The sequence below is a fragment of the Aulostomus chinensis genome, chromosome 8, assembly GCF_037954235.1.
Source record: "Aulostomus chinensis isolate RoL2024-O1b breed Wild chromosome 8, RoL_Achi_v1.0, whole genome shotgun sequence".
Taxonomy (NCBI): domain Eukaryota; kingdom Metazoa; phylum Chordata; class Actinopteri; order Syngnathiformes; family Aulostomidae; genus Aulostomus; species Aulostomus chinensis.
The window spans coordinates 30,956,090-30,979,673 of NC_141327.1; the positions used below are offsets into that span (position 1 = coordinate 30,956,090).

At 43.7% G+C, this 23,584-nt stretch overlaps 1 protein-coding gene across 2 annotated transcripts in view; it reads right to left on the reverse strand.

The window, feature by feature from the left end:
• Window positions 1–4,211: 4,211 nt before the first annotated feature.
• The window catches only part of lcor (ligand dependent nuclear receptor corepressor), an 87,640-nt gene continuing 68,267 nt past the window's right edge, over window positions 4,212–23,584 (reverse strand). For both annotated transcript variants that reach the window (XM_086212475.1, XM_086212476.1), the window contains exons 6-7: window positions 23,442–23,532; window positions 4,212–6,736 (exon numbers count right to left, since the gene is read on the reverse strand). In XM_086212475.1, the coding sequence (XP_086068601.1) occupies window positions 5,593–6,736; window positions 23,442–23,532 (1,235 nt within the window). In that variant the 3' untranslated portion in view covers window positions 4,212–5,592. The remainder of the gene's footprint in view (window positions 6,737–23,441; window positions 23,533–23,584) is intronic.

Consider the following 23,584-nt stretch of genomic DNA (forward strand, 5'->3'; position numbering starts at 1 on the left):
ACACACAAGCAGCACTGGAACTGTCATCATGACTTTGAGAAAACTGCACCAGTGGCAGAATGGGTCTTAGCCAAAGAACCAGGCCAGTTCTCGAACCTTTACTAAACCATCCATGAAGGAAAAACCTTCAAAAACAGAAAGAAGTCTGCATCAAGAACCTGAAGCTGCTCTCTGTTCTAGCATGAGAACGCTGTCGCTCTCTACTTCGTATCCTGCATTTGATTGGAATGTCAAATTTCCTTCTTTCAAATACAAGATTTTATCTAAGAAATAAAATCAGGAATTACCAACTGAACACTCTTGTAGTCTAAAAAGTGTCCTATCAAATGGGACAGAAAAATACAGCAAAGAGTGACATTGAAGGTACTTAACTTATCAACAGGACATCAAAATAGTTACTGTTTTGCTAGTCATTACTGCAATGATTTGAATCAATGTTTCTGCTCTTTTTTTCAAAGGAACATGTCAGTCTGCTCTTGTAAAAGAAAGATTGCAGGAAAAGAAATTCAAGGAATTCTGGGAATGGCCGTCAACAACTGCAGGAATTGATGAGGCGGGATGAAAGACGGACAAACCAGAGACTGAAACTTAACATGAGACTTGTGACACACAACAGGGAGGAAGAGAGGGATTTTCCTTGAAGGACACAAAAAGAGGCTTTGTTGAAGAATGAAAGGAAGCGATTTTCACAGAGGCCAAGCCGTCAGCGTCCCAGTGTGCTGATGTTCTGCAGGCTGTGCACAAAACACACCCACCTGCTTCTAAAAGAGACACAGCAGACTCCCTGCTTCATAATTATACATATAACCCGCCCACACAAAGTATGGCTACCTAGTGTGGAGCTGATGTGTGTGTGTGTGTGTGTGTGTGTGTGTGTGTGTGTGTGTGTGTGTGTGTGTGTGTGTGTGTGCTCCAGAGAATACAGTATTGTATTCTCAGAAACCTGGCTTCTGGCTTTTAAGGAACTTGCCTTTTCTTTTTATAAGAATCAAAGAGAGGAAAAGAAGATGCCATCAGAGTAACAACAGCACGAACGACAACAACAAGAAACAACGATTATTCAAAAACGGTTTCTGTAGGTTACATCTAAAAATCTGGAAACTAACTGTACTAAAAATCCTGATTCTTCTTTGTGTGTTTATAATGTACAATCAGCTGCTTTGAAGTGGTCAGACCTGAGGTATAAATGACAACCAGATATGCAGCGTGAGGGAGAAAGAAGAAGAAGACTCCACCCAGGTGGGAGGAGCATGGCAATCGTATACATTATGGTACTTTCCTGGTCGGCCGCAACATCACGCACCATCTTGAAACTAAATGGTGCGCCATGTGGCGTCTTTAAGTGAGGTTACAATAGTTGTTTTTCTTTTATCATGTTTTTTGACAGTCTTTCACTCAAGAAAAAAAAATCAAATAAACCTGAAAAGCAAACTTTGTTTACCTGAAGATCCAAAGACAATAAAATAAATACACAAACAGGTATTTTCAACATATAGAGGTACATTTTTCTGTGTGAAGAGGGTTCTTGGTTTAGGATAGAATATTTTTCTTTGAAAAGACAGCAGATAAACGAAGGTTAACTTGTCCACCTGTCCCCCAACCTCCCCACTCGGTCTCTGATTTCTCAGGTATGACATATAGAAACAAAACAAAACAAACACAAAAAGCCCTGTCAGGTTTCAGCCTGGAGTTGTGTTACACCGAAAAACTAACAACAGCAAGAAAACCTCAGTGAACAAAAACAGACCAGGGTGGGATCAGCAGGACCTATGGCCTCCAGGATGAAACGAGACTACCCAAAATGTTTTAATGTTTTGAGGAAGAAATTCGATGTTTGCAGCCCTCCCACGCCAACCCCGACCAGCACGGGGAAATCTCTATGATCCCTGTCACTACTAGAAGGTTTTGTTGTTGAAGAAAAATACCTGAAAAGAGGTAGGGTGGCAAATATTTGTCAGTCAGACACTTGAAGCATCTCCCTCCACCTTGAGCAAGAGGGAAGCAATACAAAGAAAAAGCAGAAAGAGAAGAAAAGAAAAGAAAGCAAAGTATCAGCTATCCCTTCACTCGGCTCATAGCTGGGGTACATAAAAGTACGAGGCACGGAAAGGAGTCATTATTTTGAGATTGAGGTATAACACTTTGTCACAGCTGACCAAGTCAGTGTAGTTTATATCTATATTTCTAAGTCCATAAATTACATCTAGAACAGGTAGTTAAGTCTGCGCCATTTTCCGACTGACAAATATTGCTGCCCATCCCGTTGGCTCGATCCTGAGACATTTACAGTACTGAAGGCTACTGTCGCACACCCGCCTCAGAAAAACTGTGTTTCCGATGTGAGCAGCGTAACGTGAAGGTAAAAGCAAAGTACTAAAAACAACAGTCTCTTAAAATGAATGGACAGTGCCATCTCTCTTTTTTGCTGACCACTGTTCTGCTTTTGTAAGTTTGAGATATTCCTTTGACTACATTCATTATGTTATATATGTATATAAATAGATATATACTTTTCTTTGAAAAAAGCAGTGAGACTCAGTTGCAAGGAGGAGGACTTCTCTGGACAGGGGGAGCCGTTAACCACATAACAATCAATAGAACCCAAGAAAAATCAAATCAGTCGAGCTGAAATGGCATGCACCTCAGTAGGGTGGACCTGGCTGAAAATGGGACGATTCAAGCCATCTTAAGAAGCTGTGGCACATTAAAGCCAACACATGTGTTTTAGAATTTCTGGAAGGATCCAAAACAATTAGTCAAAGATTTTACACACGTGGTTTGGCCCTCGATCAGTGGCCCCTCTCAGGGGACATTAGTCTAAGTGCTGTTGGAGTTTCCCCTGTGCATTAAGTGCCAATCACATTATTTATACATGCGTATGTTTTCTTTCAGCATAAATGCATGCTTTATATGCAATGCATACGTTTTTGTGGGGTTTGCTGCTATTGGAGGCATGTTCACGTCCCCTTCACAGGGTCCAACCTGACAGACACAAGAACCTATTAGACACTTCACATGCTAAGCATTGTCAAAGTGTTGGACGCATTTAATGCAGATTGACCCCTTGCTTTATTGTGGTTAAAGGGGCCTTTCTTTTCCAATTGGCCATGCGTTGCTGTCAATCAAGCCAAGAGAGCTACAAATCTTGAAGTGGACTGTGAAGAATACAACAGTGGGGGGGGGGGGGGGGGATTCAGACTGTGTGCAACAGGTAGTAAATGATTCTAATAATAATTAATTACAAGTTATTTAATAACGCTGGCTTAAGATTCCATGTGCTGAAATCCACAGAAAAATGTATTCAACCCCCAAATCAGCCACAAACAAAGTGGTGCATGCCATTCATAAGAAAAAAATTAAATAAACTAAAAGTACAACACATTTTAGAAGGAGTGAATCATCATTATTCTATCCGAACAATTCTGTTAAAAATCTCAGACTGGGTGAGCACCAGGCAGTGTTAGGAGCGAAGAGCAACATTTACCAAGAGAAAAAAAAAACTTTTGTGATCTCCTGCAATTATTTCCCGATGGAAAACACCAAAAGAGCATTTTTCCATGTCCGCCTTTGTCCTCTGAGGGATATTGAGAGGGCAGAAAATGACAAGCTGAAACAGAACGCAACTTGATCAAGCTGTCAACTTCCTTTTTCAATTCAGGAGGCAATTGAGAGGCAAAAAGTGTTAAGTCCAAGCTGCGGCATTCTGAAAGTCACAATTCACTAAAGCTTTTTTCCTTTTCCACCTGGCTGGCCTCCTCGTTGCTCCCAGATCCAAATCCCCCAGAGAAGAGCTACACTACATGTACAAACTCAGATAGCTTCCTTTCCTTCTCTTTTTGTTTCTCTTATTTTTGAAAAGTGCTATTTCAGAAGTTTAATCCCAAAGCAAACATCAGTGTTTTTGTCATGATTCATTTGTAGCTCTCTCAGACATGGAGCTGCTATATTTTCTCCAGCAACAATAATGTGAGGTGTGTCTTGTCCTCCTGTCTTTCAAAGATAGGTCCAAACGTATTTGAAACCCACATCATCCGTCTCAGTTACCCTGAGTTCAAAACGAGCAGAAAAGAAATCTTCCAGAATCACAGATTGGCTTTTATCAGATAATAATTTATAATATATTAAATCTGCCTTTTCCCTCCCTCACCTCTATCAGCTAACCCTCCCCACTGCATATCTCCCACCCACCACCCCAAAGTGTGCATCCCTCTATAAATGTACACTGTCTTCGTAAACTGCCTTTAAAATGGTCTTTGAAATGTGATGGATAATGTCATTAGCTAAGCCACTTCTGCTTAGTTTTGTTAGAAAAGGAGAAAACAAATAAACATCGGTGATATATTGTTGTCAGCTAAGACAAGCGTAAACTAGCTAAAAAGCTAGCAGATAGATAATCAACGAGATAGCAGCAGAGTTTCACATTCTGATCCTAAAAGGCCCCCAAGATGAGAGGATGAGCTCACTTTGGTCACCATTTTGAGGGTCATGGCAGCTCTGGCATTCCAGGATCAGCAGTGAGACACTGATGGAGGTCGACGAGGTAGCGCTCCACCTTAAAAAATGGCTGATCCATAATCAGATCAACCATCAACATGTCCCTTGGCACAAAAAGAGAGTTGAAGAATTTACTGGATCTGATTATGGACCATCATGCAGAGGCGATGGAGGCACCTCTGACCCATTGCGAGGGTGCGACTGGGCTTCAGAGACAGACCATAATAAGTGCATGATGCAAGGGCAACAATGCCGAGGTAACCTGGTCTGTAAGCACCAGACCCAAAGTGTAGTGCAAAAGAAAGCAAAGTAAATCAAATGGAAAGATAAAGACAAAGGAAAAGAGTTGATTCTAGAAGTCAGTAGTATCCACGAAACTTACAAACATGCATCCCTGAATGACTTTAGTGTGTCGTTTCTCGTTCAAAAAGGACGGGTTAATGTTGCTTTCGTCCACACAGAAATAAGTAGACTAGTTTTAAGGAGGAAAGGAAAGTTTTGCAGTTTCAGCATCATGGCTACCTGGCAAAGGGGTCTTGATTCAGAACCCTGGTGAATAATATTGATGGCATGATTACAGGTGGCTTCAAATGTAGTTCACACTTACCAATTTTCAGCTAGCACTCCAATGAGGGGAGAGGTACAAGACATTAATTTCTCAGTTTTTTTAAGGGGTTAATATTCAGCACACCCCTTATCTTCTCCTCCAATTGGAATGGTCCAAAGCCCAAACTGCTTTTATGAGCAAGCAGTGATGTTTCAGAGCGTCAAGTTCAGAAAAGAGGAGGGTGGGTTTTTGGGCTGGGGATTATCAGCATGCTTAAGGAAATTTCATTGTCATTAACTCTTGTCTTTATCTACATTTGTTAAGCCCAGGATATAAAACCTAAACAAATGCTTGTTCACCATCACTCAAGTGACGATGTCTTGCTAAAAACCATCCGATTAGTTATTTCTTTCCAGTTTTTTTTTTCAATCCTCATATTATCCCTGCATTTGTGCTCACCCAGATACTGCAAAGTAAATTGGCACAAATAAAGCCCCATCCATTTGCAAATTACTTTTGTCGTTTGACTGAGGTTTACATGTGTTAGTCGTTTAATCAATTGGTTTGAAATTGTCATCAATCTCTTCTTTCACATTGTCTTTGAGCTCAGCAGCTACCAGCGGCGGGCCATCATCTCGAGGGGTAGCAGTAGGTGTGTTCTCTGACTCCACAGGGAAATCCTGGCCACCAGCTTCCATCTTCATCATCAGCTTGAGCTTCTTCTTTGGGGGGTTCTTCAGGGTTCCCATGCGCTCCTTCACCTTGTACTCCAGGGTGCTGTGCGGGATCCCGTACATGTTCTGGGCCTTGGACACACTCATCTTTCCGCTCATCACCACTGCAATGGCCTCCTCCAGGATCTCGCTGTTGTACTGGCGATAACGGCCCCTCTTCTTCCTTGGCTGCTTGGAGTTTGGGTCCCCTTCAACATCAGAGGTTGAATAAGCTGGCCCAGAAGTGGAGTGGTCCAAATCCGCACTCCAGTAGTCAGTGGCCCCATCCAGCAGGCTTCCAAGGCTACCTCCTCTGCGGTTCTGCTTGGGCAGGATCGCTCTCAGCTTTCGACTCAACGTATTCTCCCCATGCCCGCCTCCTCCCACCCCTAGAGCACCATAACCATATAACTCAGAGGCATGAGAGTCCCAGGAGAGATCCATGCCCCGAACTTGGGGGATCTTCAGGTCAACAGGAGGCGAGTGACCCTGGTCTCTCTTGCCTTCGTTGTGCTGGGCCTTGGAGACCTGATTGTGGTGGTGATGGTGGAGGGCACTCTTAAAGGAGAAGGCGCCATGGTGGTTGTGGTGTTGGTTCTCCAGGAATGTTGGCAGATCTTTGAGGTCACTGAGGGCCCCCCCAAGAGCTCCGCTGGTCTGCTTTAATTTCATCAGGCTGTCAAGGTGGACCTTACTCCCCCAGAAAGAAGAAGAGCCCTTCTGGCCGATCACAGAGTGGGACTGGCCATGATTGAGTAAGCCAGCTGACTCTAGATTGGCCAATGAGAGAGCAGCAGGCTGACCCAGAAGACGGTGCTTCTGGCTGAGCAGTTCCTCCTTGATGCGCAGTGAGCGAGCCAATGGAGGCTTGAAGGAGTTGGAGATGATGTAGTTCTCCCTCAGTTCATCCTGCAAGCTTCTCTGCAGCAGGCTGTCATCCTCATCCACCTCCGGCAGAGCCTGGTCCACCTTCATGGAACGTCTGAATGGAAGACAAAAGACAAAATCATGAGTTCACTAAAGAACAAAAACTAGTTCTTTAGTTAGAGTTCTTAGAGTGTACTTCACATTCTATGATTATTCGTCCATGAGGTGATGCTCAGAGTCAGATTAATGAAGTTATTCTAAATAAACCTCAGGACCAAGACCATGCCCCTTATCCCTCTACCCAAATGTGGGAGGTGCCGTTATTCAACCGCCTGAGTCACCTGACCCCACTTAGATACCTACCACTAATCCCTCTCCATTTTGCATTTTTCAGTTCTTGTGACCTCTCCCCAGGACCCCTATCTACTCTATACCGCCCGGACAGAATGGTGGCTAACACCATTGACTAACAGCTAGCAGGTCTTTGCTACAGACCCAGTTGCCCCACCCCTGTTTTGTCCTCGCTTCCTCCCACCATCAAACATGTGTGCCACGACAATCAGTTTCATCTTCCTACCTATAGGCTCATCAGAAGAACCACAGATATGACCCCCACCCTGAATCTCCACCCCTGCATACTCACACTCCAATCATCAACCCTCCATTCAAGAGCCTCAGTCGAGGCGTTCCACAATGTTTGGCATTCTAGAGAAAAATCCAATTACAAAATGCTGGCTTGAATGGACCCTGCCACAGGATATATTTATTGATTTCAAAAAGTATTAATGAGGTGGAAGCAGTAGTAGGGCAGAACCGTGGAGCAGTGGTCCTCACTGTGGCCCCCAGCAAGAAGGTTGTGGGTGGAGCCCCGGCTGCAGCACGGGGTCTTTCTGGGTGAGTCTCCATGTTCTCCCTGTTCCTGCTGGGTTCTCTCTGGTACTCCAGCTTCCTCCACAGTCCAAAGACATCAAGAGGGGACCAGGTTAATCCAGACTCTAAATTGACCATAGGCGTGGCTGGGAGAGCCAATGGTTGTCTGTCTCTATGTGTTGGCCCTGCCATGGACTGGTGACCTGTCCAGGGGGAAGGCTGCTGGGATAGGCTCCACCCCCACCACCCTTAACAGGATAAGTGGCAGAAAATGGATGGATGGATAGAAACAGTAACAGTTTACACTTGCAGTTATGGATTACTGATACAGTAATAGATTACAGCTGCAGTAATTGCTTACTCATTTATCACTACAGAAATAGATCATAGTGGTAGTTAAAGATTACCACTACAGTAGTACCAGCTGCAGGAATAGAATACACTTGTAGCAATACTTTACCACTACTTTAATAGGTTACAGTTGCAGCAATAGATACAGTTAGTGAAGTGGAAATAGTGTGACTGCATTTCTCAGGTGGAGGTGTGTGATATGTCCTGGAGTGTAAAAGAGTTTTGGCGCAGCGGGGGGACCGGATGGCGGTGCAGATGTGTCGGGACAGGAGAGTATTGGGGTGGAGCTTCTTTGTCTGATAGATGTGATCAGGTTCCTACTGCATCAGTATTTTGGTTAAAAGGCAGATTGTCTACCAGGAATCACACACCACATTTGAGCAGGTGATAGTTTCAGGCCCTGCATCCTTCTGTTCCCCACCTGCTGTTACACCTTCCCCCTCAACTGCAAAAGGAGAAACTCTGGACAAAACTGGATTGGTGTCATGACAGAGACACTGAACAATCCTAATGCTTTCATTTGTTCAACACTTGATGATCCGAACACATTTTTTTCTTTTTTATTCTTCAAGATAAGGAAGCTGCTCAAAGTTTTATCAATAATCACCGGATTTATTTACAATTGGTGCGTAACAACCATGCCCATGTTTCCCCACAACCCCACTTTTCCCCAGAGTTCGGTGTGCACACTCATGACGCACTGTCCGACGTTTGACAAGTCTGTCGATCCCCGTCCCAGCAGCTTCCACGGAGGGATAAATCCGCAATGGTGGTAATCCAAAAAACCCCAAAATACTCCAAAGGAAAAGAAAATAATCCAAAGGGAAGGTCAGGTAAATCCACCGGTACTTGGCAGCCTCGACAGCGCGAGCTTCACTCCAGGTCGGCGTGTGACATCACATTTTTTTTCTCCCCCCCTTCGGTGCGCGCATCCTATCCTCCCTAAGTACCGCACAGCGGCGCACTCCATCAACCCAAAGTCACCAGGGAACAACACCCAATGAATAAATGACATGGACCACATTTCCCAGCAAAGCAAAGACAAGAAAGACAAGTTCCCCCCAGTGGAAGGGCTCTAGGCTACAGATGGACCCAAGTGGTCTTTACATGCTAAGGGTTTCCAACTGTTCCCCATTACCCTGTGTCTATACTGTATATTGTCTGCATCTCCCTTTGTCCTGTTCCAGAGTGTGTCGTTCATGTGTTCACCCCAGCCCTTTGACGACGGCCCTCGCCACAGCCTTGATTGGTGTTTTGTGTTTTCCTTCCTCTAAGTGAGAGATTTTTTGCTCTCAGTTTTGCTATCTTAGACCAGTCTTTAGTTAACGTTTTCAAAGCTTTTTGTTTCCTCAGCAAGGAGTGATCTTTTGTTTCCTTACCTTTACATAACTTAGTACCTTCTGTTATTTAGGAGGTTTTTTTTGTTGTTTATGCTTTTTATTTTGAGTTCTTGTTTCCTCCGTAGTTGGAGTGATTTTTATGGTTGTGACTGGTCATGCCTGGTTGTGACAATATCATGATTAACTAAAACATTAAATTTTTACTTGTGGAATAAATGAAGCTGTTAAAATCAGCAATGATGAACATTGCATTTTAACTTTTTTGTCTCCGATTGAGGTGCCTCCACTTAAATTACTGCAGCCAGTGTTCCAGCTGCTGAGTAACCATAGCAACAGTGAAAAGGCTCTTTAAAAAAAATCAGTAGGTCTTAGGGTTCATAATAAAGAAGAGTGTGTCAAGTCAGTGGAGTCCATAGGGGAGCGTGAACTTGAGGGAAATACTGTATTTCTCTGAGGACGTTTTGGTGGGCTGCAGCAATGTGGGGAGTCCTCAGCAGGAGCTTGGAGAGAGATTATCGCAATGGGTGGTCAGAGGCTTGTTGTCAACAATGCGGGGTTAACAAGAGGCTTGGAAGTCTACTTGCTAATGTTGTGCCATGAGAAGCATGGACATCAGGGATGCTGAGCCAGACTAATGGTGGATCTGAGGATGTAATGTGTAGCAATCAAAGAAAGACATAATATACATAAGAGAGGGACATTCTCACTGAGACAACAGGAGAAATAATGGCTTTCCCCTGAACAGCTCCATTCCTCTACTGAGGCTAATGGAGAGAAGCAGTAACAGGGGAGCAACACAACATTACAGTTTGAAAGGTCAGCTCCTTTTTTCAACACAGGCAGACGGATTTTGACTCAATCTTAATTACCTTTTACCAAAGGAATAATGCTAACACTATTTTATTAAAACTGTAGTTTCCAGATGTTTTTACACCTGGATTTAAGGAAGTGGTTCCATTGGTGCTAAATTCAGTGTCATGTCCCACTGTAACAGAGGGCGCTGTTGTCCACCTTAGTCCCTCCCAAACTGATCATTTTATCATAGAGCAGCAGCACCTTAGCAACAAGTCTGGACTCTACTGGCCCACTAAAACAGAAAACTATGAATCCAAGAAACAAGCACCTTGGTACGGTTCTGGAACCTGACAGCTTCAACAAGAAACCAGAAACTGGAGAGAAGATGGTGCTGCTCCAAACTGGAGGAGTCACATGTAGTCTGGCAAGATGGCCTCAGAACCTAGAAGAAAGCCCTTGGTAGAACCAGAGCAGACGACTACTCAGCACTAACAGAGGAACACAAGAACAACCCAGGTTCCTCTTCAGTCCTGGAGCCAGACTGACAGAGAGCCACAGCTCTACTGAACCAAGTAGTCCTGTTTCCCTGGGCAGCAAAGAGTTCATGGACTTCTTTAATGACAAAATTCTCCTGATTAGAGAGAAACTTCTTCTCCTGCCATCAGCTGACAACATGGCTCCTAGAACCCAGAACCCTTAGAGGCACCAGACACACACTTGGATAGTTTTTCTCCCATCAGCCTTCATGAGCTCAGTTCAATAATGTCCTCCTCTAAACCTCCACCTGTCTCCTAGACCCCATCCCAACTAAGCTGCTCAAAGACTCTCTCCCCTCGTTAGTCCCTCCCTCTTAGATATGATCAATGTGGCGCTGGTATCTGGTTCCGTCCCACAGTCCTTTAAAGTGGCAGGAATTAAAACCCCATAAGGATCACTGCATTTTTCAGTGTTTCACAGCTGCCACATAGTTCAAGATACGGAGATGTGCTTGGTGTCTTTGGAAAGGTAACATTCTCAGGTGTCTTACAGAAGTGTCTGTTTGATGCTGTGATTTAATGACAAGGAGATAGAGTGGTTAGAATAAATGGTTTTAGTTATGTCCAACTACTCTTTCTGAATGTTGACATTAAAAACTAGGTCCATGACCTTCGAGCGGTGAACAGCCATCACTCGTCCACAGTCCCAGGTGCTGACTTCATAGAGTCCAAATCTCAAGTCAAATGTCAAAAAATGACCTGTATACAGTGTTTGGCACACCAAGTCCTAGGTGTTGTCTTTAGGTCCTATTTGGAGACTCCAAAAGGACATCTCACAACCCAAACACAAAAACATAAGATCCCTTTGCCTAACACAATCTTGGTATCTAATCAACCCTAACACTGGCAGGATGCAGCCTTACATAGGATTTGTATATTTTGATCATTTTGGGATGGGATAACAAAGGTCAAAAGGTTAAAGGTCAATGGTTTTTTGTTTTTTTTAAAATTCGCCGGAGCATGCAGACAGCTCGTAGTACAACAATAAAATTATATAGCAATAATAGAACAAATAGAGAACAACAGAGCAAATCATTATCAACAACATCAAAAAACTATCTAATCACTGTAAAAGTTTTCATGAATTGTTCTGTATTCTGAATTGAAATTGAATATGACTGACAACAATAACTGAGGCTTTTGTGAGGCTGTTCAAGCCTCTATCCCACTCATACACTGGGACTTAGAGTAGATAAACGCCCCCCCTCCCACGCAGCTAATTCACACATTCCTCCAAAATCAGGCTGCTGACTGGCTGGCATAAATAAAGAGAAGTAAACGATAGCATGCCAGTATTTCATTGTTTGTACATGAACACGCATCTGGTACAATAGCACCATGTCTGGGTCCACTCCTGCAAAAACGGCTCAATGTCTTCACAGTTGACGGTTGTCCAAGTGTCTGAGTGTCCGTGTCGGACCACTGAAGCACCATTTCAGCCACTTCCCCTGCCAAAAATCACTTACTGGCCATCTTTTCTTTAGCTCTCTGGCTTCACTGGCATCTACGACTACAAAACTGTTTTGCGCAGCCACACTAACTTTACACATGGCGAGTCTGCAGTTAAGTTGTTGTTGCCTACCAAACGTGATACCGTCATGCAAGGTACCATTTTTTCATCTGTTTATTCACTAAATAAATAATGAGTCATCACCAGAAAAAAAAATCCCATAGGCTGGCATAAGGGTCTATCAAATGACGAGTGGTCCGATCTGTATACAGGGGCCTGATTGGCGTTTCAGTGCTGTAGCTCCACAACCCAGGCACTAATTGGCTAGTGGGGGATGTCGTTGGATTCAGCAGGACTTCATGACTAAGCAAGTCATGTCCATCCATCCATTTTCTTTTGCTTATTCCTGTTAAGGGTAGTGTGTGTGTGTGTGTGTGTGTGTGTGTGGGGGGGGGGGGGGGCTGGAGCCTATCCCAGTGGATTTCGGGCGAGAAGCAGGGTACACCCAAGACAGGTCACCAGTCCATGGCAGTGCCAACACATATAGACAGACAACCATTGGCTCTCACATTCATACCTACGGTCGATTTAGAGTATCCAATCAGCCTAGTCCCCAGTTGCATGTCTTTGGACGGTGGGAAGAAGCTGTAGTACTGGAAAGAACCCACGCAGGCACAGGGAGAACATGCAAACGCCACAAAGAAAGATCCCATGCCAAGTCATGTCGTGTGGACTAAATGAATACGTATGACGTGAAAGGGAATTGTAGTTTAGACGATCCAGGCGCTGCACTATCCAAATGTTCAGATAAAACATAAATTACATTGGAAAAACACAACACTGGAGAAAATCCTTTGATATTCCACATCTATGGACACTTAGTGACTTATTGAAAAGCAGCCTGTTTCAAAATTTGGGCGATGACGACATCGGGAGGACAACGTTGGGATGTAGGTATTTTCTTTCACATGCTATCTGATTAGCAACATTGTAACACAGCTCCTAACTTTATTCATCGTGATTGGGTGCAAATTAATCATTAGACGATCAGGTTTCAAAAGAAGTAACACAACCAGATATGTTGTTGTATGCCATTTAGAAACTGTCGAATACTGAAGTTGTTTACTTCCTGTACTGCTGATGGTATGCTGTGATTTAAAGGGTTAAACCCCTTCTCAAAAATGACTCTTGATCCAGAAGTTCTACCAACTACAGAACAACATCACATCTTCCTTTTCTCTCCAAGGTTCTGGAGAAAGCAGCTGCTAAACAGCTCTGTGACTTCTCCACAGCAACAGCTGATTGGAGGATTCAATCAGGTTCCAGGTTCATCCTAGCACAGAAACAGAACTAATCAAAGGTACCAGTGACCTCCTACTGGTACCAGATGAGGGACTGGTCTCTGTGCTGGTCTGATACCATTGACCACCATATCCTTCTACAGAGACTGGAACCTGTTACTGGTATGAAAGGAACCACACTAAACTGGTTCAGGTCATATTTACTAGGTCATCTCAGTTGGTACTAGTTAATGATGGTTCCTCTGAGACCACTACAGTCAGTTCAGGTGTTCCACAAGGGTCTGTGCTTGGACCAGTCCTCTTTACCCTGTACCTGCTTCCTCTAGGTCACATGATCAGGAAACACTCCATTAATGTTCACTGCTATGCAGACGACACACAGCTGAACTCATCAATGATCCACATGGAACAAACCAGCTGACTGAACTGGAGGCCTGTCTGAAGGACAGGAAACATGGAGGACCATCATTTCCTTTATTAAACTCTGATCAACTGAAGTTCTTGTGCTGGGCCCAAACACCTGAGGACCACCTGATCTGATGAGACAGGTACCCTGGATGGCACCACCCTGGCCCCCAGCACCGCCGTAGGAACCTAGGAGTTCTCTTTGACCAGGATCCTTTAACTCCCACATTCAACAAATCTCCAGGACGCCTTCTTCCATCTACGTACCATCGCTAAGATCAGACACATCCTGGCTCAAGAAGATGCAGAAAAACTAGTCCCTGCTTTTGTCACTTCCAGGCTGGATCACTGCACCTCCCTCCGACCAGGCTGGACTAACAGGTCCCTAAAAACTCTCCAGCTGGTCCAGAACGCTGCTGCCCATGTTGACTAGAACTGGTAGCAGAGATCAGGTCTCTCCTGGACTGGCTTCTCTGTATGGCTCCCTGTTAGATTTAGAATAGAATTTAAAATTCTTCTTCTACCATCAAAGTCCTTAACAATCAGGCTCCTTCATATCAGACAGAGCTCCTAGTCCCCTATGATCCAGCTAGAACCCTTCACTCCCAGGATGCAGGGTTCCTGCTGGTTCCTAGAGTTCTAACAGTAGAATGGGAGCCAGAGCCTCCTGTCCTCATACATGTTAGTAACTCCTCTTCTTCTCTGGAGCCTTTGTGTTTCCCCACATTCTAAATCCTTGACTGATGCAAGCTGTCTGCTTCTGCAACTCATGTAGGTTGTTCATCCTCTAAAATACTTCACAGTTGCCTTTGTGATGAAGGTTCCAGTAAAAAAGTCTTCTTACCCTTTCGGAATGTATGTCCTTTGACAGTGCCACTATCAGATAAAAGCCTATATTCCTGATATGTTGTTGTTGTTGTTGTTGTTGTTGTTGTTGTTGTTGTTGGCTCTAACAGACAGAAAAAAAATTAAATGGTGTTAAAGTTAAAACTGTGAGCCAATTGAATTCAGTCAATATATTAATTTCTTCCAAAGCCTCAGAATATAGAAAACTCAAATTATGTCATCATTGTGCCATTATTTGCCTTGTGTGTCTGTGGTACAGTAACTATGTAGATTCTTCAGCTCCAACAAATAAAAATAATATGAAAGACAATTGTGACAAGCATGTCTGTAAATGGTGTGATGAATGTGTGTATTGTGTGATGGATGTGTTTGTGTAATGTGTGTTGGGTGTGTACATGTATGTGTGTTGGATGTGTATGTGTAATGTGTGTTGGATGTGTATGTGTGTGTGTGTTGGATGTGTAACTGTATGTGTGTTGGGTGTGTACCTGTATGTGTGTTGGATGTGTACGTGTAATGTGATTTGGATGTGTATGTGTAATGTGTGTTGGATGTGTATGTGTATGTGTGTTGGATGTGTATGTGTAATGTGTGTTGGATGTGTATGTGTAATGTGTTGGATGTGTATGTGTAATGTGCGTTGGATGTGTATGTGTAATGTGTGTTGGATGTGTATGTGTAATGTGCGTTGGATGTGTATGTGTAATGTGTGTTGGATGTGTACCTGTATGTGTGTTGGATGTGTACTTTTAATGTGTGTTGGATGTGTACCTGTATGTGTGTTGGATGTGTATGTGTATGTGTGTTGGATGTGTGTGTGTATGTGTGTTGGGTGTGTACCTGCATGTGTGTTGAGGGTGTACCTGTATGTGTGTTGGATGTGTATGTGTATGTGTGTTGGATGTGTGTGTGTATGTGTGTTGGGTGTGTACCTGCATGTGTGTTGGGGGTGTACCTGTATGTGTGTTGGATGTGTATGTGTATGTATGTTGGATGTGTGTGTGTAATATGTGTTTGATGTGTATGTGCATGTGTGTTGGGTGTGTACCTGCATGTGTGTTGGGTGTGTACCTGTATGTGTGTTGGATGTGTATGTGTATGTGAGTTGGATGTGTACCTGTATGTGTGTTGGATGTGTATATGTGTTGGATGTGTATGTGTAATGTGTGTTGGATGTGTATGTGTATGTGTGTTGGTTGTGTACCTGTATGTGTGTTGGATGTGTACCTGTATGTGTGTTGGATGTGTATGTGTATGTGTGTTGGATGTGTATGTGTAATATGTGTTTGATGTGTATGTGTATGTGTGTTGGGTGTGTACCTGTATGTGTGTTGGATGTGTATGTGTGTTGGATGTGTATGTGTGTTGGATGTGTATGTGTATGTTTGTTGGGTGTGCACGTGTATGTGTGTTGGATGTGTACCTGTATGTGTGTTGGTTGTGTACCTGTATATGTGTTGGATGTGTATGTGTATGTGTGTTGGTTGTGTACCTTTATGTGTGTTGGATTTGTATGTGTAATGTGTGTTTGATGTGTATGTGTATGTGTGTTGGGTGTGTATGTGTGTTGGATGTGTATGTGTGTTGGATGTGTATGTGTATGTTTGTTGGGTGTGCACGTGTATGTGTGTTGGTTGTGTACCTGTATGTGTGTTGGATGTGTATGTGTATGTGTGTTGGATGTGTATGTGTATGTGTGTTGGATGTGTATGTGTGTTGGATGTTTATGTATAGTGTGTTGGATGTGTATGTGTAGTGTGTGTTGGATGTGAATGTGTATATGTGTTGAATGTGTATGTGTGTTGGATGTGTATGTGTGTTGGATGTGTATGTGTGTTGGATGTGAATGTGTGTTGGATGTGTATGTGTATGTGTGTTGGATGTGTACATGTATGTGTGTTGGATGTGTATTTTTATGTGTTTTGGATGTGTATGTGTGTGGGATGTGTATGTGTGTTGGATGTGAATGTGTGTTGGATGTGTAAGTGTATGTGTGTTGGATGTGTACATGTATGTGTGTTGGATGTGTATGTTTATGTGTGTTGGATGTGTATGTTTATGTGTGTTGGATGTGTATGTGTGTTGGATGTGTATGTGTGTTGGATGTGTATGTGTATGTGTGTTGGATGTGTATTTTTGTTGGATGTGTATGTGTGTTGGATGTGTATGTGTATGTGTGTTGGATGTGTACATGTATGTGTTTGATGTGTATGTTTATGTGTGTTGGATGTGTATGTGTATGTGTGTTGGATGTGTATGTGTGTTGGATGTGATTGTGTATGTGTGTTGGATGTGAATGTGTATGTGTGTTGGATGTATATGTGTATGTGATTTGGATGTGAATGTGTATGAGTGCTGGGTGTGTACCTGTATGTGTGCTGGCTGTGTATGTGTATGTGTGTTGGTTGTGTACCTTTATGTGTGTTGGATTTGTATGTGTAATGTGTGTTGGATGTGTCTGTGTATGTGTGCTTGATGTGTATGTGTAATGTGTGTTGGATGTGTATGTGTATGTGTGTTGGATATGTACCTGTATGTGTGTCTGATGTGTATGTGTGTTGGATGTGTTTGTGTGTTGGAGGAGTATGTGTGTTGGATGTGTATGTGTCGTGTGTTTTGGATGTGTATGTGTATGTGTGTTGGATGTGTATTTGTGTTGGATGTGTGTGTGTTGGATGTGTATGTGTAGTGTGTGTTGGATGTGTATGTGTATGTGTGTAAGATGTGTATGTGTAGTGTGTTGGATGTGTATGTGTATGTGTGTTGGATGTGTATTTGTGTTGGGTGTGTGTGTGTGTTGGATGTGTATGTGTAGTTTGTGTTGGATGTGTATGTGTATGTGTGTAAGATGTGTATGTGTAGTGTCTTGGATGTGTATGTGTGTGTGTGTGTTGGATGTGTATGTGTAGTGTGTGTTGGATGTGTATGTGTATGTGTGTAAGATGTGTATGTGTAGTGTGTTGGATGTGTATGTGTGTGTGTGTTGGATGTGTATGTGTATGTGTGTTGGATGTGTATGTGTATGTGATTTGGATGTGAATGTGTATGTGTGCTGGGTGTGTACCTGTATGTGCGCTGGCTGTGTATGTATATGTGTGTTGGATGTGAATGTGTATTTGTGCTTGATGTGTATGTGTAATGTGTGTTGGATGTGTATGTGAATGTGTGTTGGATGTGTACCTGTATGTGTGTTGGATGTGTAATGTGTGTTGGATGTGTACCTATATGTGTGTTGGGTGTGTACCTGTATGTGTGCTGGCTGTGTATGTGTATGTGTGTTGGATGTGTATATGTGTTGGGTGTGTATGTGTAATGTGTGTTGGATGTGTATGTGTGTTGGGTGTGTATGTGTGCTGGATGTGTATGTGTGTTGGATGTGTATGTGTATGTGTGTTAGATGTGTATGTGTATGTGTGTTGGGTGTGTACCTGTATGTGTGTTGGCTGTGTATGTGTATGTGTGTTGGAAGTGTATGTGTATGTGTGCTGGATGTGTATGTGTATGTGTGTTGGATGTGTATGTGTATGTGTGCTGGATGTGTATGTGTATGTGTGTTGGATGTGTAATGTGTGTTGGATGTGTATGCGTGTTGGGTATGTACGTGTAATGTGTGTTGGATGTGTATGTGTGTTGGGTGTGTATGTGTGCTGGATTTGTATGTGTGTTGGATGTGTATGTGTGTTGAATGTGTATGTGTATGTGTGTTGGTTGTGCACGTGTATGTGTGCTGGATGTGTATGTGTATGTGTGTTGGATGTGTATGTGAATGTGTGCTGGATGTGTATGTGTGCTGGATGTGTATGTGTATGTGTGTTGGATGTGTATGTGTAATGTGTGTTGGGTGTGTATGTTTAATGTGTGTTTGATGTGGATGTGTAATATGTGTTGGATGTGTATGTGTACGTGTGTTGGGTGTGTATGTGTAATGTGTGTTTGATGTGGATGTGTAATATGTGTTGGATGTGTATGTGTACGTGTGTTGGGTGTGTATGTGTAATGTGTGTTGATGTGCATGTGTATGTGTGTTGGATGTGTATGTGTAATGTGTGTTGGATGTGTATGTTTAATGTGTGTTTGATGTGGATGTGTAATATGTGTTGGATGTGTATGTGTACGTGTGTTGGGTGTGTATGTGTAATGTGTGTTGATGTGCATGTGTATGTGTGTTGGATGTGTATGTGTAATGTGTGTTGATGTGCATGTGTATGTGTGTTGGATGTGTATGTGTAATGTGTGTTGGATGTGCATGTGTGTTGGGTGAGTATGTGTAATGTGTGTTGGATGTGTATGTGTAATGTGTGTTGGATGTGTATGTGTAATGTGTGTTGGATGTGTATGTGTGTTGGATGTGTATGTGTGTTGGATGTGTATGTGTATGTGTGTTAGATGTGTATGTGTAGTCTTTGCTGCATGTGCTTATGTAACTTGTGATTTACGTGAAACATGTGACAGGCGGACTCATGTGACGCCGTGGTCAGCGTCGCTGCTCTGGGTGTCTGTGTAGGTTCTCATTCATCCAGGTCATCGTAGATCGAAGCGAAGTAAAATCTGGTCAACTGGACGTAAGTTTATCTTGAAGACATTTCACCTCTCATCCGAGAGGCTTCTTCAGTTCTAGTGAAGAGTGTGGAAACTCCAGCTTATAAACCTGTGTGGGAGTGGTCAGTGCTATTGTGGTGGAAACGACCCTCCCCAGACTCACCTGGCCTCCCCAAATGACAGTGGTTGTGAGGTGTCAGGGAGTTTCAGGGGTGGTCGTTAGGGAGTTTCACCGACCACTCAGATGCTAATGGGCTGTGCTGGCAGCAGCCGTTCCACATGGGTCTTTCAGCTGAGCTCTTTGGGGAAGCTTTGAAAGGACTTGGTTGTAAATAGGTGAAAGGAAATGTCGCAGTCCACCTCCTCTGTTCAAAGATGGTTTCTCTATCTTGACGTGGATGGCTTCTTTCACTCCTCTTTCAAACCATCTGTCCTCTCTGTCGAGGATTTGGACATGGTCGTCCTGGAAGGAGTGGCTTTCCTCCTTGAGGTGGAGGAAAACCGCTGAGTCCTGTCCTCCAGAGTTGGCTCTTCTATGTTGGGCCATGCGTTTGTTGAGGGGCTGTTTGGTTTCCCCTATGTAGAGATCCGTGCAGGACTCACTGCATCTGACAGCATATACCAGATTGCTTTTGTGGCTGTGAGGGGTGGGATCTTTGGGGTGAACCAGTCTTTGTCTCAGAGTGTTGTCTGGTTTCAAAGACACAGGGATGCGGTGCTTGTTATAGATTCTCCTTAATTTCTCAGAAACCCCTGCCACATAGGGGATCACTATGTTTTTTCTCCTGCCTTCTTCATCTTCCCTCCTCCTTGAGCTCTCCTCCTTTCTGGACCTGGAAGAGGATTTTACAAAGGTCCAGTCTGGGAAGCCACAAGTTTTAAGTGCTCTTTTCAGATGCTGCTGTTCTTTTTTCCGGCCTTGGACGCTGGTGGGGATGGTCTCCGCTCGGTGTTGCAGCATCCTGATGACACCTAACTTGTGCACCAGAGGATGGTGAGAGTCAAAAAGCAAGTATTGGTCAGTGTGGGTGGGTTTCCTGTACACATCCACCCTCAGGCTCCTGTCCTCTTGAACGTAGACGTCGCAGTCCAAAAAGGGCAGATGGTTGTCTTTCACATCCTCTCTGGTGAACTTGATGTTGTCTTCTACAGAGTTGATGTGTGCTGTAAACGGTTGTACCTCCTGAACCTTGATCTTCACCCAGGTGTCATCAACGTATCGGAACCAATGGGTGGGGGAGGGTCCACTGAAGGAAGTCAGGGCCATCTGTATACGTAGCAATCTGGTATACGCTGTCAGATGCAGTGAGGCCTGCACGGATCTCTACATAGGGGAAACCAAACAGCCCCTCAACAAGCGCATGGCCCAACATAGAAGAGCCAACTCTGGAGGACAGGACTCAGCGGTTTTCCTCCACCTCAAGGAGGAAAGCCACTCCTTCCAGGACGACCATGTCCAAATCCTCGACAGAGAGGACAGATGGTTTGAAAGAGGAGTTAAAGAAGCCATCCACGTCAAGATAGAGAAACCATCTTTGAACAGAGGAGGTGGACTGCGACATTTCCTTTCTCCTATTTACAACCAAGTCCTTTCAAAGCTTCCCCAAAGAGCTCAGCTGAAAGACCCATGTGGAACGGCTGCTGCCAGCACAGCCCATTAGCATCTGAGTGGTCGGTGAAACTCCCTAACGACCACCCCTGAAACTCCCTGACACCGCACAACGACTGTCGTTTGGGGAGGCCAGGTGAGTCTCAGGAGGGTCGTTTCCACCACAATAGCACTGACCACTCCCACATAGGTTTATAAGCTGGAGTTTCCACACTCTTCACTAGAACTGAAGAAGCCTCTCGGATGAGAGGTGAAACGTCTTCAAGATAAACTTACGTCCAGTTGACCAGATTTTACTTCGCTTCGATCTGCTCTGGGTGATTTAATGGCTCCTGCCTGCAGTGACAGGCCTGCATCTCCTCTGAATGTTGCAGCCCTCCTGTGGGGCTAACCCTTCAAACCAGTTACTTCCTGTATTGTGTGAAGTCTTCTACCAAACCCAGACAGGCATTAACCAGAATAATTGAACACAACCATCCCAACAGATACCTGACTTTTAAAATAAGTGTCAGAGCCGATGTGGCCAGAACAGACCTCTGGATATTTGGCCAGTCACCTGTATTCTACACACTAACCTGAGGTGGATGATGATTTGGTGGTGGTGGGGGTGGAGCTGTAGGCTCCATCTCCTCTCATAGTAAATATTTCATGATCTGTTCATTAGAACTCAGGGCCTCTGGGCTGTCGGGGCCTTCGGCTGAGCCCTGTGGCTGGAATCTGACTCCTCCCCTGTGGGGTGTAAAGCTTTTCATTTTGATTTCAAAAGCAGATACTTCACCTGCCATAAAGCGGGACCCACAAACAGGCTCACACTGAGGAGCAGGAAAAACATTTTGCTAGAATCAAATATAAATCAAAATCTCATATTTGTTTAAAGCTTATTTTGAAAATTTGCTGGTTACAGCTGCGGCAGACTGATATGCTACTGACGTTACTTCCTGAATTTATTTCTCAGCCATTGATGAGTAGGCCTGGCATGGTTTGTTGGCATCTTTGAGTTGTACTTTCTAGATCTCCCTTGTTTAGAAGGTGAGCAAGGTCCTCATGTTCGGTGATACAGACTGGGACTGGTGTCACTGGGTCACGAGAGTCGCTATCCCAGGATACAGCTAGTTCTTGAAAACTCACCTTCATAATCAGATGCATCACTTTCTGTGTCAACAGTAGCCATTGTGGAATAAAATAAAATACCAACTAGTTAGCATCTCTTCCGACTAGTGTGATGTAAACAAAGTGTAGGCTACATTTACGCTACTACTTCCTGACTGCAATCACTGCATATCAGTCCGCCGCAGCTGGAGTGTGAGCCCATTACTGCCTACGAGAGGAAAGGTAAAATTACGCTTGTAATCTGAGGTTAGTCCCTCAAAAAGAAACATGATGTATGAAAAGGTTTCTATCCATAATGATTCTATCAACATACACAGTTAAATTGATGTTCTGTAGTTTTACTTCAATAACCTGGAATGTGCTGTGGAGCGAGGAAGGTGGTATTTAAATGACAGGCTCATGCTAGCATTAGCATTGCAGATAGCATTGGTAGAAGGACCAGACCAGATGAGTCTAAAACTGTCTTCAGTGACTGGGAGCACCCTGGGTAAACTGAAATGAGGCCAAATGTCCTAAAAAGTGAACCTCCCCTTTAATGGGTACAGGAGCCACAACAGTGAACATTAGACCCAATGGGCAATAAACTCGAACAATTCAACAAAGCTCATAATTTTTTCTGCTCCTTTAATCACAAACTAGTTTTGTTAAGTTTTGTATTTAGTCGTCAGCCATTTTTTTTTACCAGGACAAATCATCTCTTGTTATTTAATATGCAATACCCCAGACTTTCAAGACCGCATCCTGTGCTTGGCCGTCTTTGGCCTCCAGATCAAATGTGGCAGCAGTTAGCGCTGATTCCCTCTTGACACCACAACCACATGTGACTGTAACTGATTCAAACATGACTTCAAGGTAAAGTTCTCACGTGTCAATAAATGATCGAGCTGCAACTCCGTGCAACACCAATAAACACAAGAAGTAATTCAGAGCCCCCACATTTTTGGGAGGGTGGATGGGGGGGGCTGAATTATAAATACCTTCACAGCCACAGCCAAAGGATGGACGGCAGCTCAGGTATTGAACAGCTGAGCAAAACCAATAAAACATGAAAGGTGGGAATCGTTGGAAGTTTGCTCGAGGAAGAATTCACAGAGATCGAAGTGAACACCTCAGCCAGCGAAGGCATTTTCATGACCTGTAGACCTTCACTGAGCTGTTCACACAGTCCATCATCTCAAAGTCAAAGCAAGAGGTTGTTTCTTGCTTTGCAGTGGAAAACTTCCCAGATTAATATAAAGATATGACTCTTTAACCCCTGTCTACAGGAAGTATTCCTCCATGGTTTTTACCCTTTCCAATACTGTGGAGATTTAAATACAAAGGAACCAAACCTTCACAGTCTGAACCTCTAAGAAGGGAATCTGGTTGGTAGCAGTTGAAACATTTCAAGTGAGTCAAACTTGTGAAAAGAACCGGAAAAAGGTATGAAGTTGGGATATACAGAGTATAAAACATAAATATCTGGTAGATAACTCTGGAGCATGGTTCCAGCCAAAGTAGCACATCTTCCATCTGTTTGGCGGTTGGACTTGCTCCCTGAGGTGCTGATGCCCAGCAGCGGACTATTTTGCTGCTCTTCACTTGATGAATCTTTTATGAAAATATTCAAGGGTCTTATTGGAGCTTTACCATATATATATATGAAAAAAAAGAGTTGATGTGTCTTACCCTTTGACCCCGGAGGCAACAGAGAAGCTGGGGAAGGTTTTCAGGCTCCCTGCATTCTGGTTCTTCTTGGTGGACAAGTCCAGGACACCATCTGAGGACGAAAACACATATTTGACACCATTGAAATATTCAGAACTTTAATG